General features: G+C 44.0%; 1 protein-coding gene and 1 long non-coding RNA gene across 2 annotated transcripts; both read right to left on the bottom strand.

Moving 5' to 3' along the window:
* Window positions 1-2,239: 2,239 nt before the first annotated feature.
* On the bottom strand, window positions 2,240-6,632 carry LOC133728077 (uncharacterized). Its single transcript, XR_009855603.1, has 4 exons — window positions 6,405-6,632; window positions 6,249-6,311; window positions 5,311-5,374; window positions 2,240-5,194 (listed from the first exon to the last, which is right to left on the bottom strand). It is a non-coding gene; the product is annotated as an uncharacterized LOC133728077 (long non-coding RNA).
* Window positions 6,633-12,260: 5,628 nt separating this feature from the next.
* Window positions 12,261-13,347, bottom strand: LOC133730863 (rust resistance kinase Lr10-like). The gene is made up of 3 exons (XM_062158375.1): window positions 13,335-13,347; window positions 13,096-13,178; window positions 12,261-12,824 (listed from the first exon to the last, which is right to left on the bottom strand). The coding sequence occupies exons 1-3, from the start codon at window positions 13,345-13,347 to the stop codon at window positions 12,261-12,263; spliced, it is 660 nt and encodes a 219-aa protein (XP_062014359.1).
* Window positions 13,348-13,749: the final 402 nt, after the last annotated feature.

Below are 13,749 nucleotides of genomic sequence, written 5' to 3'. Positions count from 1 at the left end.
AGCATTGACTTCCGTACGATATTGCTTTGAGACCAGAATTGCTGAGACATGGATGGTGGAGAGAGTTTTCTCAATTAGCTCTTGCTCTGTGACAGGTTGTCCAGGGAGGAGGGAATCTTGGACATTGCCAAAGCGCTCTTCTAGCGCTACCCATAGCTCTCTTGCATCCTTGATCGACATATACTCCAATCTGAGTGCTTTGTCCATATGACGTCACATCAAGATAACTGCTTGAGCATGCTTTGTAGGTGTTCGTACGAACACAAGATTCGGGTAAGGTTCCTGGGTTATGGGTAATATTCCCTTTGAAGTGAGGTGGTTGTCAACATCGGTTACCCAACTGTGATAATCCGAGCCTATTGAGTCAATCATAGGAAAGTCGAGCCTTGGTTCATTCGACATCCTGAAAATAAGAAGGGAAGATGTAGTAGTTTCAGAGCTAAAATTCCACGAAAACTAAAATAATAAGATTTCTGAGCTATGCTACCAAGAAATCAATTTCCAAGAATCTTTTGGATTAGACCAAACAATGATGTTTTAATATGGTCACAATTCGATGCTTGCGGACGCTCTTAGTCCGAATATTATGAACACTCTTAGTTCATTGATTATGAACGGTCTTAGTTCATTTATCATGAACACTCTTAGTTCATTGGTTACGAACACTCTTAGTTCGTTAAGCGTGAATCCCCACAATTCCGCTTATTAAATACTCAAAACCATGTTCATATATTTCAAAATCCTGCAGCAAATAAATGAATTTAAAGGACAAGAAAGCAGCAACTTTAAACATAAAAACTTACTTGATGATTCGGGACTTGAGAACACGCGCATGTTAGAGCAGGCGTGTTAGGGCATTAGTAGCAACAATTGGCAGCAGCAACAGCTAGTGGCAGCAGCAGGTGGCGGGGCAGCAGCAGGCTCAGCGCAGTGCAGCAGCGGGACTTGTGGCAGTGGGCTGCTCGGCTTGAAACCGTGAAAGGATTGCAGATGCTGCTTTAATCCTAAGCTAGGATTGCGGTGGCTGTTAGATCCTAAGCTAGGATTGCAGTGGCTGTTTGATCCTAAGCTAGGATTGCAGTGGCTGTTCGATCCTAAGCTAGGATTGCAATCTGTTTGCAATCCTGGTCGTGGTAGAGGGCTGGAACGCAGGGCTGCAGTGGGTTGCAGGGCAGCAGGGGGTGCGGGCAAGCGGGCGAGTTGCTTGGAGGACTGGCAGGGGCACGGGCGCGCTGGGTGTGCGGTAGGAGCGAAGGAAGACAGCAGCGCATTTGATACGCGGGGCAGCAGCAAGGCAGGGAACGTGCGAGGTAGGCTGCAGGGCTGCAGAGGCTTCAAGGCTGGGTGCTGGGTTATTTGGCTGCAAGGACAGCAAGGAGGCTTGTGGCAGGTGGCAGGCGGGGCAGTAGGCGGCCGAGGGTAGGTGCACTGCAGGGGACGCTGGCAGGCGGCAGTTTTGGTGAGGGAAGTTTAGAGTTTTTTTTTTTCTTTTAAGGCTAGGGTTAGGGCTCGTGTTGATAACGTGTTTAAGTGAAAATGGAATTGCAGAGAGAATTGTGTGTTTATCATTGATAATAGGAGCCCTTTAAATAGGGAATTACAGAGTACATAAAAAGTAATAGAATCCAAACATAACTAGGTAATCTAGAACCTTCTCCTATTACAACTCAATGACTAAACCCTAGTTTGAAGAGGCACACATTATGTCGACATCCTTCAACAATGTAAGATTCAGTGGTTAATTTTGATGCTAAAAACAGAGGTTTGCAATCTGTTGTTTTTGACCCAGTTTTCTTTTTACTAAAAACTGTACTTTTCGGCTGGGTATTTGAAGTTGGTGTCTTCATGAAAGTTTCAGTAGACGTCTCAATGATCATTTCAGAATTGAAATCTCATGAAAAAGAATTTTCTAGAGTAAGTTATGATTTTTCGAAGTTGATGGTCTGCATCAGGAAATTCTGCAATTTTCATTATGTTTCTATTTATTCCATTTCGTTCCAATCGTTTCCTTTATTCAAACTTGTTTAGGTCGACCACAACCTGAACACAGAGATTCTTCTATTTTTAACAAAACTTGTGACGCTATTTACTGAATTCATTTGAGATACTTATGTCATTATGAAATCAGTTTTTCACATCAGTTTTCCTTCGCAATAAATCTGCAAGACGTTTTGGTTAGTTATTTAGCACTTCAAGTGAAAATCCAAAATGACCTGAGATTTTAGGTACCATTTTCTTAAGACATAAGCTCGATATTGAAATATGTTCTTAGGGCAGAATCATAGCTTTGTGTTTAAAATAAATTATGTGCTTATGCATAGAAAATGTGAATTGTACTTGGATATTTACTTTTTATGCAGGAACATGTATCTATACAATAGCTTGGAATCCAGGTAGGGGGATCTGGGGAACCTCTACTCAACTGTATTGTATGCATATATGTTGCATGACATGTTTGTTATAGAATGAATGAATATTTGACGCAATTACATTGCGAAGTATATATTATCAATTGATGCATCATCCATTGAGTACATATGAAGTATAAGGGTGGCGATGGTGATATGTGTAATGTTATTGTAGATACCTCTACTAGCAAGCTACTTTGCTACTTCACCGAGCATAAATAACACCCTCTTTGGGACACCCGTAAGCCATGGAGAGGCCCAACCGCTACTTGCATCTTGTAGCCCTATGTTCAGGCTACGCTACGGTATCCGGAAGCGGCAAATACGTCGCCGAGAAGCCACCTTCCCGGCCTTGCCAACATGCCTTCACAAACATGCTTTCTAGACTAGAATAGTGATTTCTACATCCCACATTTAAGAAAATGTAGAGGAGATGGCTTCCTTCACCTATAAAAGGAACTCTCCTCCCACTTAGAACATGATCCCATTACACACTTTGTAATCCCCTTTGGGCCGCAAGGCTCAACACACTAGTGTAACATTCAAGTGGACGTAGTTTCCCGCTAAGGCGGGAGACGAACCACTATACATCTCGTCTCTCTCTCTCTCTCTCTCAAGCTAACTAGAGATTCCCTCGGACCTCTAACGTTAACATTGGCGCTAGGACTCGACCTTCCTTGCCTTGTATTCTCAATCAAGCCTTACATCCGCCGCTATCCATCCTTGGCGGTAACAAAAAAAAAATTCAAACATAAATTTGTTCCCAGTGCTTGCAAGGTTGCAAGGTTTCAACGCTCGTTCAAACATCAGATTGGGGCCGTTCAAGGTTGGTCAACGCCCAACTCAAATAGTCAACGCTGACCTAGTCACAAAAAAAAAAAAAAAAAATTGTGATGATTTACTCTGGACACCAGAAAACTTCTCTGGGCACCCATGCTTTCTTCTTTCGATCGATCATCAACAGTTCAACACCAACAGCCAGCGCCTCCGCTGAGCCCCAAGCCCCAAGCTTCCTCCTCCAGCGAGCCCTTCCGCCGGACAACCCACTAACTCCGCCAGCCACCTCCGCTGGCAGGCCACCACTAGGCTACAGCGCTAACATCATCAACGAGTTTCGCTCCACTCAGCGGCACCGCTGACCCCCAGGAGCATCGTTGCAATTCGACGATCATCATCGAGCGAATTCCAGTCCGGTCCAGGTCTCCACCAAATTCCCGCTATGAGCCACCGGTGGCAAAACCTCCGCCAGCCGCAAAACCGACGGCCAAAACTGCTCTAGCGTCGAGCACCTCTGCTCCACAGTTCCGATTCTCCGCCCAACTCCGAGGCTCCGCTCCGCCGGACTATCTCTTCTAGCCTGCCTCCGCCGGCCATGGACAGAGCACCGCTAATCAGGCTCCGCTGCATCGCTGATCTGTTTAAGCTCCGCCGAACGCTAGCCATCTTCGTCGGATAATCCTCCGCTGCCATCCAGCTGCCTCCGCTAAGCACCACCTCCCAACTTCCTCCGCTGACTGCCAGCCATCTTGACCCATCAGGCAAAGCCTCCTCCGCTAAGCTTCGTCAGCGGGAAACTTCACTACTAGGCTTCGTCAGCCGGAAGCAAAGCTCCGCTAAACATCCATCAGCGGCACTTCTTCCGCTAGGATACATCAGCGACAATTGACCGCAATTCCCTTCTTCGGGCTCCAGTGGTCATCAGGCTCCAGCTATAGTCAAACATGAAACCATTGCTCATCTCTGTGTTCTTCTCCGAGCGTCCACATCTCAATTTTCTTTGAACACCTGGCCTCTTCACCAAGTTCATTGGCAGAAAAGTCAACCAAAAAGATAAGTCTTGTTATCTCTTTCTTTGATACGCACATGGCCATCTATAAACTGCTATAACATAACTTTGTTGAAATATAAAAAATAATAATAATTATAAATAATGAATATATGAGGCCAAAGAGGAGCAAAATTCCATAATGCCGTGCTACACTTTGCTGGTAGCTTTCTTTATTATACAAGACAAGATAAAGTTCCAGCTAAATAGTGATAAAAAAAAAAAAAAAGAGAAAGAATATGAGCAGCAGGAGAGAACGTCTCAATGAAAGATAAGGACAATTCATCTTCAAGAGCCTTGAATTAATGAGACTCTAGCTATTTCATTCCATGTGGAAGTCAACAACATCCATGTTAAACTCTCCATCAGTCCACTATATAAAGCTAGCAATAGTGACACGGAGGGGAGACAGGGAAAGAGGAGAAGGTAGCCGAGACCCTGCTGCAAGCAAGAAGAATCCAACAGCATGAAGTTCACCACAAAGGTTGAGACTCCCTCCCTACCATGATCTCCACTTTCTTTGTGTTCACAGGTTGCTCAACAATGCTGCATAAAAGAAAACATGTCAGAGCAGCGTCTCTGATGAACATGCCGGAGCAGCGTCTCCGATGAACATGCCGGGCAGCGTCCCGATGAATCATGCTGGGCAGCGTCCCGATGAATATACCGGAGCAGCGTCTCCGATGGTCTATAAACAGAACAGTCCCTTCCATCATCATGTCAATTTAAACAGGGCCTGCCTTTTGTAACACCAACACGAACAATCTCCCTTCCTCCCTCGTCTTTTTTTTTCAAACCACCATACCATATAGCCTGTCCCCAAATTCCATGCTTGCTTCCCAAAAGCACCAACTTAGATAACACACGGAAAAAGAAAAAATAAATAAAGTCTAAATAGTCAGACTCACCCTCAAATTGAAACTCTGGAGTCTTGACTGCAGTTGCTGTCCTCACCTTATACCTGCACAAAGGGTTATCAAATTCAAATCCTTCAAATTGCAGCTTTAGGAGTTGGCAAAGCACAAAGATAAATGTTTTCGGTGCAAAGAAACAAAGAGAAAACGATCGAAGACGCACCAATTGAATCAAATTCTGGAACTCCGGAATTTGTGACACCACAGCTCCTGTACTTGATTTGTACCTGCATAAAAGATAATAATAAGGTTTTGTGTCAGATTTACAAAAACCTTGAAATTGCAGCAGTTGGTAATGCAAATGAAAGGCTAAAGCTCACAATGAAACAAAAGCATTCTATCGAGATCAAATGACAATTGCACAAGTTACCAAAGTACAACAGGAAGGAAAAAGGGAGCAAGAATGATGTTCAATCAAATTGTGCAAATACAACGAGACTGACAAAAGCAAATGACAAGCATGTGTTCGTAGGTGCAGCATGTCAAGAGAAAAAAAGTTGAAAGCTTAGTGGTGGAATGACAAAATACGAACTTGAAGCTCTATTTAAGTGCACAAGACAAATTGACACTCTATTAATTTGTCAGAGATGTGTTGAGGTGCAGGGCATATAATAAAGCCAATCTCAACCTCCTCCAGGAGACTACAGCAAGTTTTTGATGCAAGAGATCGAAGCGGTGCCGACATAAAAAAATAAATAAATAACAAAAGTCTCTAACGGTGGCATCCTTGTATAAAGATGAAGCTTTAGCCCAAGTCTTGGTTAATGGCAACAAAACAATCCCAAAATTCCATAAAAGCACAAAGCAATATAAAAAAATAAACAAAGAATGAGTATTCTGGTGATGTTGCAGGCCACAAGATAATTTAATTAAGCTATATGCATAAGACAAAAAAGCTTAATTGACAAGGTGCACAAGGCCATGGTAGAAGCTGACAAAGTGTAAAGCAAAAATAAAAGAAAGGAAAAGTGAGTGGTGGCGTTCCAGACCTTCAATTTATGAAACAAGACAAAAGCTTAATCAACATATTCAAAGCAAGAAAGGTCAAGTTTCAGCAATTCAAGTCAATTGGGTATAAGAAAAAAATGGGTTTGGCCTCACCCACAATATGCCGACCTTTGAAGATGGCTCCCCGATGCACAAACCTCCTCTTTTTCAAAATCACTGTGAAATGTTGTGGAAGAAGAATGGGCGTTAGTATCTGGCCTTCTGGATCATAGTACTAGCTAGAAGCGAAAGCACGGAGAAAGTCTTCACCTGATTTCTCACAGAGAGAAGCAAGGCGCTGAGTTTCAAGCTTCCAACACGTTAGGACTTTTCGTTGAAGACCCATGTATTGTTCCATCTCCGATTTGGCCTCTGTCTTCAAATCCATCTCTAATTCGACTTCGCAGAAGATCAGTATTGAGCTCGTGTTCTACTTGGTTTGGGTTAAGACGGGGGCGATATGTCTGGAGAGAAAAAGGAATAAGAAACAACAAAAAGAGGAGGAGAATTGAAAGTAAAAGAGAAAAAATGAAATAAACTACGGCTGGGTGTCCTTATCAAATTTGGGACTCTGGGAAGATTGGGCCTTTGAACAGTTTGATGGGTGTCTGGACCTTCAAAAAGTCTTTCTAATACCCAAAGTAGAAGTTTGATGCATGTCTCCGAATTCTACACAAGAAAAATTGAGACTCGGAGTCCGCTCGGTATATTGAACGTGCCAGTATTAATTTTGGCGCCGAAAAAGCTTCACGGATCGAGGAACATGATTCGCAAGGATACGAAGGAGGCCCATGTCTAAATTTAGGCCCATTTGAAGAATTCGGCAGAGCATGACGCTATGGTTTTCCATTTCCAAATACCCGAGCTTAGGTTTCGTAAAAAAAATGCTCCGGAACCTAAAAAAATCCTTTTGGTACAAAACCAAGAAAAATCCCAAGTTCCCAAAATCGTTCGAACTACAATGGTTTGATCCCTTTACAGGGTATGTAGGCAATCTAGATTTAAATCTGGATGCAACCACAATTTAAACCGAATCCCTGGTTCTTTCAAAACCAAATTCACTCAAATATCTAACCAAAATTTTTCAACAGGTCGTCTACCTGTTGAAACCCTAAAGCCACAAAAATTGAACTACGAGTGGCTTGATCCCTCCCGGGGTACGTAGGCAGCCTGTAAAACAACCCAGGTGCAACCGCAATTTTTCACAAACACACACATCTCCATATCTTGACTTTATACTTGGAATCAAAGGGTTTTCCCTTAAAGTGAGGGATTGTAATTAAGAGATTATTGTTATCTTGAATGGGTCGAACCTAACATAATAAAAGTTCTGTTTTCATCAATAAAACAGAGCGAAATTGTGTCGGGTATATTTGTTATAATTTTTGCTCAACAAACTTGAGCACCTAACACACGTGCCCACCCCTGCAAGCATGCAGCTCACCTTGGCATGCATAGCTACGTCCGCTAGCCACATTATTTATTTAGTTACTTGCAGCCACATATATGACTAATTACTTGCTGACAGGCGGTGTATATAGCTATCTCTACTTCACATATATACCTTCATCAATTCTATAATCTCAATTACGTAGCTCATGATATATATGTGCCCCCACCACCCAAGTGCCACTAAGTGTGGAACACATCATTTGGTCAGCATACAAGCATGCAAGTCTGAACTTATGCCATCAAAATTTCAAGTGTGTTTATAAGGTGTCATCGAAATCTCATGTCTATTACTATGCATTTAGGGGTATGGATACATATACACCGCTGCATAATATGCATGCCCAATGGTCATCACACTCGTGCCATATAACTATTACATTTGCATATAAATGATGCATTTTCACCATCACCACCATGCTTCAATGGTCATCGCACATAGTGAGAGTTTGTATGTTCCCCGCAAATTCGGCATTCAAATAGACATGTATACATGTTATTTGTCATCAAATACTACACTTGCTTATACACTTTGCTTAAAATTTTATCAAAGTACTTGTGCAAATTATTTGTGTTGATTTTACAAATCCACATATTAATCACCTATTTTGTTTCAAGGAAATTTAATTATTTCTATCAAGCAGTCAACCTCAACTACGAGTTGACATACATTATCGAAACACTTTATTCAATGGGGTGTCATGCTTGGACAACTCCAACATGATTTGGGTACTTACATCAATTCCAACTCGCTCCAAATCGGCATAAGATAAGTAACTATATCTTATCTTTTACGCTCTTGCGATCCGAGCCATTGCCATACTTTTACTACTTTTAAAGCATGCCTATAACATTTCGTAAATTTGGCAACACTTTCTAGGCCTCACATGCTAGATATGCCATGCTTCACATACCGATCTCAAACGATCCTAAGCATGTTTACAAAATGCAAATATATTATTAGCAACTTTACTACAAGTACATGCTATACACATATGCCATGCTTCCATTTAATTACAATTAAATAAACATGTGACGCTTAGACAAACTATGCCATGCTTATTTGTTGTTCATACAATTAGCAAGATTTACATGTACACTATATGTAAAACATTTTGTCTAGCCTCTTGGCCACCATATTTTGTCAATCCCTCCCCAGGGGAAGGAGACCTAAACGGATCTAAAGACTCCAAAAGTCGATGGTCCACGACCAACCGCCAAGCGGTAAGGCAATGCCTCATAATGACAGTGACCGCTACACGACATCGCCGTCAAGCTTTTCTCCTCCGGAAAAGAGTAAAGGGACCGGTTAACACAGCCCACGCCAGCCATTGATCCGGTAGTTAACCCCCGACACTTATGTATCAAAGATTAGGTTCGCTACCTAACACCCACTGCTTAAACGCAACTCCCCTCATCAAAAAAATTTCGAACCATACGGAGATCTATAACCAGGAGTTGGGGACTCCTCGGAGGGCCTAGCAGGGGCCCACCCGAAAGGGCAAAGGCGTTCGCTCCGACCAATTCTAGATGGACAATGCACTCGCACTAATTATGTTTGATATACGGCACAAAGCTACGCTTTGGTATCAACCCCGCAAGAAAACCTCCTTGATCGGGGACTTCTGGGACTTGTACATACAGCCCAGCATAATTAGCAACGGTTACGCTCATGCCATATGGCATCACCTTTGAGCTACCCGTTCATGCCTCAGCGGCAACTTCGAGCTTTTACGCTCTCGCCTCAACTCCAACTTCGAGTTTTTACACTCTCGCCTCAGCGGCAACTTTGAGCTTTCACGCTCTCGCCTCAGCGACAACTTCGAGTTTTTACGCTCTCGCCTCAGCGGCACCGCCGAGCTTTTACGCTCTCCCTCAGCGGCACCGCCGAGCTTTTACGCTCTCGCCTCAGTGGCAACTTCGAGCTTTCAAGCTCTCGCCTCAGCGGCAACTTCGAGCTTTCACGCTCTCGCCTCAGCGGCACCGCCACGCTTTTACGCTCTCGCCTCAGTGGCAACTTAGAGCTTTCACGCTCTCGCCTCAGCGGCAACTTCGAGTTTTTACACTCTCGCCTCAGCGGCAACGCCGAGCTTTCACGCTCTCGCCTCAACGGCAACTTCGAGCTTTCACACTCTCACCTCAGCGGCAACTTCGAGTTTTTACACTCTCACCTCAGCTGCAATGCCGAGCTTTTACTCTCTTGCCTCAGCGGCAACTTCGAGCTTTCACGCTCTCACCTCAGCTGCAACTTTGAGTTTTTATACTCTCCCCACAGCGGCACAGCCGAGATTTTACGCTCTCGCCTCAGCGGCAACTTCGAGCTTTCACGCTCTCGCCTCAGCGACAACTTCGAGTTTTTACACTCTCGCCTCAGCGGCACCGCCGAGCTTTTACGCTCTCGCCTCAGCGGCAACTTCGAGCTTTTACGCTCTCGCCTCAGCGGCAACTTCGAGCTTTCACGCTCTCGCCTCAGCGGCAACTTCAAGTTTTCACACTCTCGCCTCAGCTACACCCCTGAGCTTCCCGCTCAAGCCTTTGCGACACCCCCGAGCTCCCCGCTCACGAGCTTACACTCATGCCTTCGCGGCACCCCCTAGCTTCCCGCTCAGGTCGTCGCGGCACCCCCGAGCTTCCGCTCACCCCGAGCTCCCCGCTCACGAGCCTCCCGCTCATGCCTTCGCGGCATCGTCGAGCTTCCTCTCACACCTTCGCGGCACCCCCGAGCTTCCGGGCAACCTTGAGCTTCCCGCTCATGCCTTCCCGACAACCCCAAGCTTCCCGTTCATGCCTTCTCGGTAACCCTTGAGCTTCCCGCTCATGCCTTCCCGGCAACCCCGAGCTTCCCGCTCATGCCTTCCCAGCAACCCTTGAGCTTCCCGCTCATGCCTTCCCTGCAACCCTTGAGCTTCCCGTTCATGCCTTCCCGACAATCCTCGAGCTTCCCTATCATGCCTTCCCAGCAACCCCGAGTTTTCCGCTCACGCCTACCCCGGATTCCCAAGCTTTACACCCATGTCTACTCGACACACCACACCTTAATGGAACATTGAATTTTTCTACCATTTGTCGTTTACCGATTGCGACAAATTGAATTCTTTTCGCGTTCCATTAATACGAGCGACAACCAAACAAACACAAGCGTTCGCGTACTCATCATTCACGAATTACAAACGCTTGCCTTCGAGGCACTTATGCAACTTACATCTCACGAGCGTAACCCCGTCAAAACTCGACCTCGTTCGTTCCCTTACACCCGTCACACATTTATGCAATCCATATGCTCACACAAACATATGCGCCCATGAGTCTATACGACATAACCGATCGTACTCGGCGCCATCCACATGTATACATCAACATGTATCATGCACCTCGTACACTCATATATGCCAAAGCATATCAGTGCAACTCACATTTGTTGCCCAATGCAACGAGCATTCTACATATGTGTGTTTTTGTCTTTGTTGTGCAGGTTAACGAGTCTCTTCTTGCTTACAGAGTTCAGGGACTTGTAGAGGCTCCGTGCCGCCTAGTTACTTATGCTTGATGACTTCATGATTATAACTCCCCAACACAAGAAGCTCCTCTTACTTGGGGACTTCGGGGACTTGTAGATACCTCTACTAGCAAGCTACTTTGCTACTTCACCAAGAATAAGTAACACCCTCTTTGGGACACCCACAAGCCATGGAGAGGCCCAACTGCTGCTTGCAACTTGTAGCCCTATGTTCAGGCTACGCTACGGTATCCAGAAGCGGCAAATACATCGCCGGGAAGCCACCTTCCCGGCCTTGCCAACATGCCTTCACAAACATGCTTTCTAGACTAGAATAGTGATTTCTACATCCCACATTTAAGAAAATGTAGAGGAGATGGCTTCCTTCACCTATAAAAGGAACTCTCCTCCCACTTAGAACAGGATCCCATTACACACTTTGTAATCCCCTTTGGGCCGCAAGGCTCAACACACTAGTGAAACATTCAAGTGGACGTAGTTTCCCGCTAAGGCGGGAGACGAACCACTATACATCTCGTGTCACTCTCTCTCTCTGAAGCTAACTAGAGATTCCCTTGGACCTCTAACGTTATGTCCTATACATCTGAACCTCTTACCACGTTCATTTACTCAAGACTTGTAAACGTTGGTTTCACTTATGTCCTATATATATATATATATATATATGTATAACTGTTTGAGAGTGACTTTGGAATGCCAAAAGATAAAAAGATAGCGATTCCACACTAGTAGAATTATTAGAAGCACTTTCGAGAGAAGCACCACAGAGATGTTCTGGTCAAACTTCATTTAGCTAAAGCAAAGTGCTATTAACAAAGTGATAGCAAATGAAAGCACTTGAATACTGTCAAATAGACCAAACTCGATCTAAGAGATATATTCTGGTATAAACAAGAGAATTTCTCGTACTATATGTTCGACCGCAAATAACAAAAAATATTGAATACTAGAAATCCATGCATGAAATTTATTAAACAATTGGAAGCAGTTTCTTAGTATATCTACTAATAATACATCAATATAACAATCTTATTCTATTAACACCTGAGCTTGACTGGTTGCTCTTGCTGGCACATGAATTCTCATTCAACTCGAAGATGAAGTAAAGGCAAAAAGTGATTAGGAGGCAGGGTCAGATTGTCACCCTCCCTTTCCAACATTTAAACAACTGTTTTCATGGAAGGACGGTCTATTGGATGCCATTGGATGCACCATAGACCCACAACTGCAAGTTTCCTAGCAATTTCAACATTTCCTTCGTCCCCAATATGGATGCGAAGGTCGTTCCCTTGTTCTAAGAGGTTATAGACCCATTCTGGGAAGTAGACTTGGCTGGTGGAGTCTTCCATGACTTTAAAATTCTTTCTGCCCCCAACCATTTCAAGAAGCAATGTTCCAAAACTATATACATCTGCCTTATATGACACGTTACCGAAGTTCCTAGAGAAGACTTCTGGTGCAATGTAGGCCATGGTTCCCCTCGCTGTAGTCATGGATACCGCACTTTGATCCTTAGAACACAACTTGGCTAAACCAAAATTGGAAACTTTTGGAGTGAAATCATGGTCTAGCAACACATTATGGGGTTTGATGTCAAAGTGGAGGATTTGTTGTTCACAACCTTGGTGAAGATATTCAATTCCTTTCGCTATACCTAAAGCAATATCTTGCAACTTATCCCAACCAAGGAACGAACTCTCATCATCTGCTGATGATAAGAAATTCTGGAGTGGTAAAATCGAGTAAAACAATGCCAAAAAAAAAAAACAATCTTTGTTGTCTTTGTCAAAAAATCATATGCAGCATGCTTCACACAACTTGGAGCTCCGAGATATATACTTACTTGCCGGCTAATCTAAAACAATCAGTGACCGACTTGGTTCGTCATCTTTCGAGAACCGGCCAACTACTCTATAGTCTTTACGACTACAAGTAGCGAAAGTGTCCATTTCTTGCCCCTAAGTGTCCTATGACTGATTCACCATCGGTACTCACCTTTCCTCTACGCACATAGGAGGATAGCTCCCTCCGAATGTTCACAGTTATTGACACCGTAGGATGACTAGGAATCAACGAATCTAGGTCCCATTCACTTTCAGGTCACAAGTACAAACATACAATGGGGTACAATATCTCAACATACAAGTCTAGCTTCGGTTTTCGCAATCAGAAATTATCAGTTATGCAAACACATATATCACGAGGTATCGACTAATGAACAACTAAAAACGTACTTCCAGGCAACATACTATTATACTAGAGCATTCCTCATATATAGAAAAGCCTCTAACAAGAAAGACAGCTCACCCTTCCTGGAAATGCCGGTGTATTCCACACTATGGTGCTTTCCGCTTAAGCTTCCTTAATGATTGTGTTTCCAGAACCATTATGTACTAATACGAGCATTTGCCTATGCATAATTAGCTACAATGAGCCACACTCATACTGCCGCCAGAGGTACTAACAACTATCGAGGGTGTTACCAACAGAGACACAGCCAAGCAAGCTATCACGATGAGCCCCGGCTCATCCCTAGATCACCGCTGACGCGCAGTTCCAAGGTCACCTCGCTGAAGCATCAGAATCTGGGAACTGAAGCATATCAGTCCCACATCGAAAACTAGGAAGAGATCAGTCTCTTCCCCACCT

This window comes from Rosa rugosa, chromosome 2 (genome assembly GCF_958449725.1).
Source record: "Rosa rugosa chromosome 2, drRosRugo1.1, whole genome shotgun sequence".
Classification (NCBI taxonomy): domain Eukaryota; kingdom Viridiplantae; phylum Streptophyta; class Magnoliopsida; order Rosales; family Rosaceae; genus Rosa; species Rosa rugosa.
This window is presented reverse-complemented; position numbering and strand designations above follow the sequence as displayed.

Excerpts from the sequence above, each read along its gene's own strand:
- LOC133730863 (XM_062158375.1), bottom strand. Across the intron at positions 12,825-13,095 it reads CCTATGTGCGTAGAGGAAAG|AATTTCTTATCATCAGCAGA; the intron begins GTGAGTACCGAT and ends TTACCACTCCAG.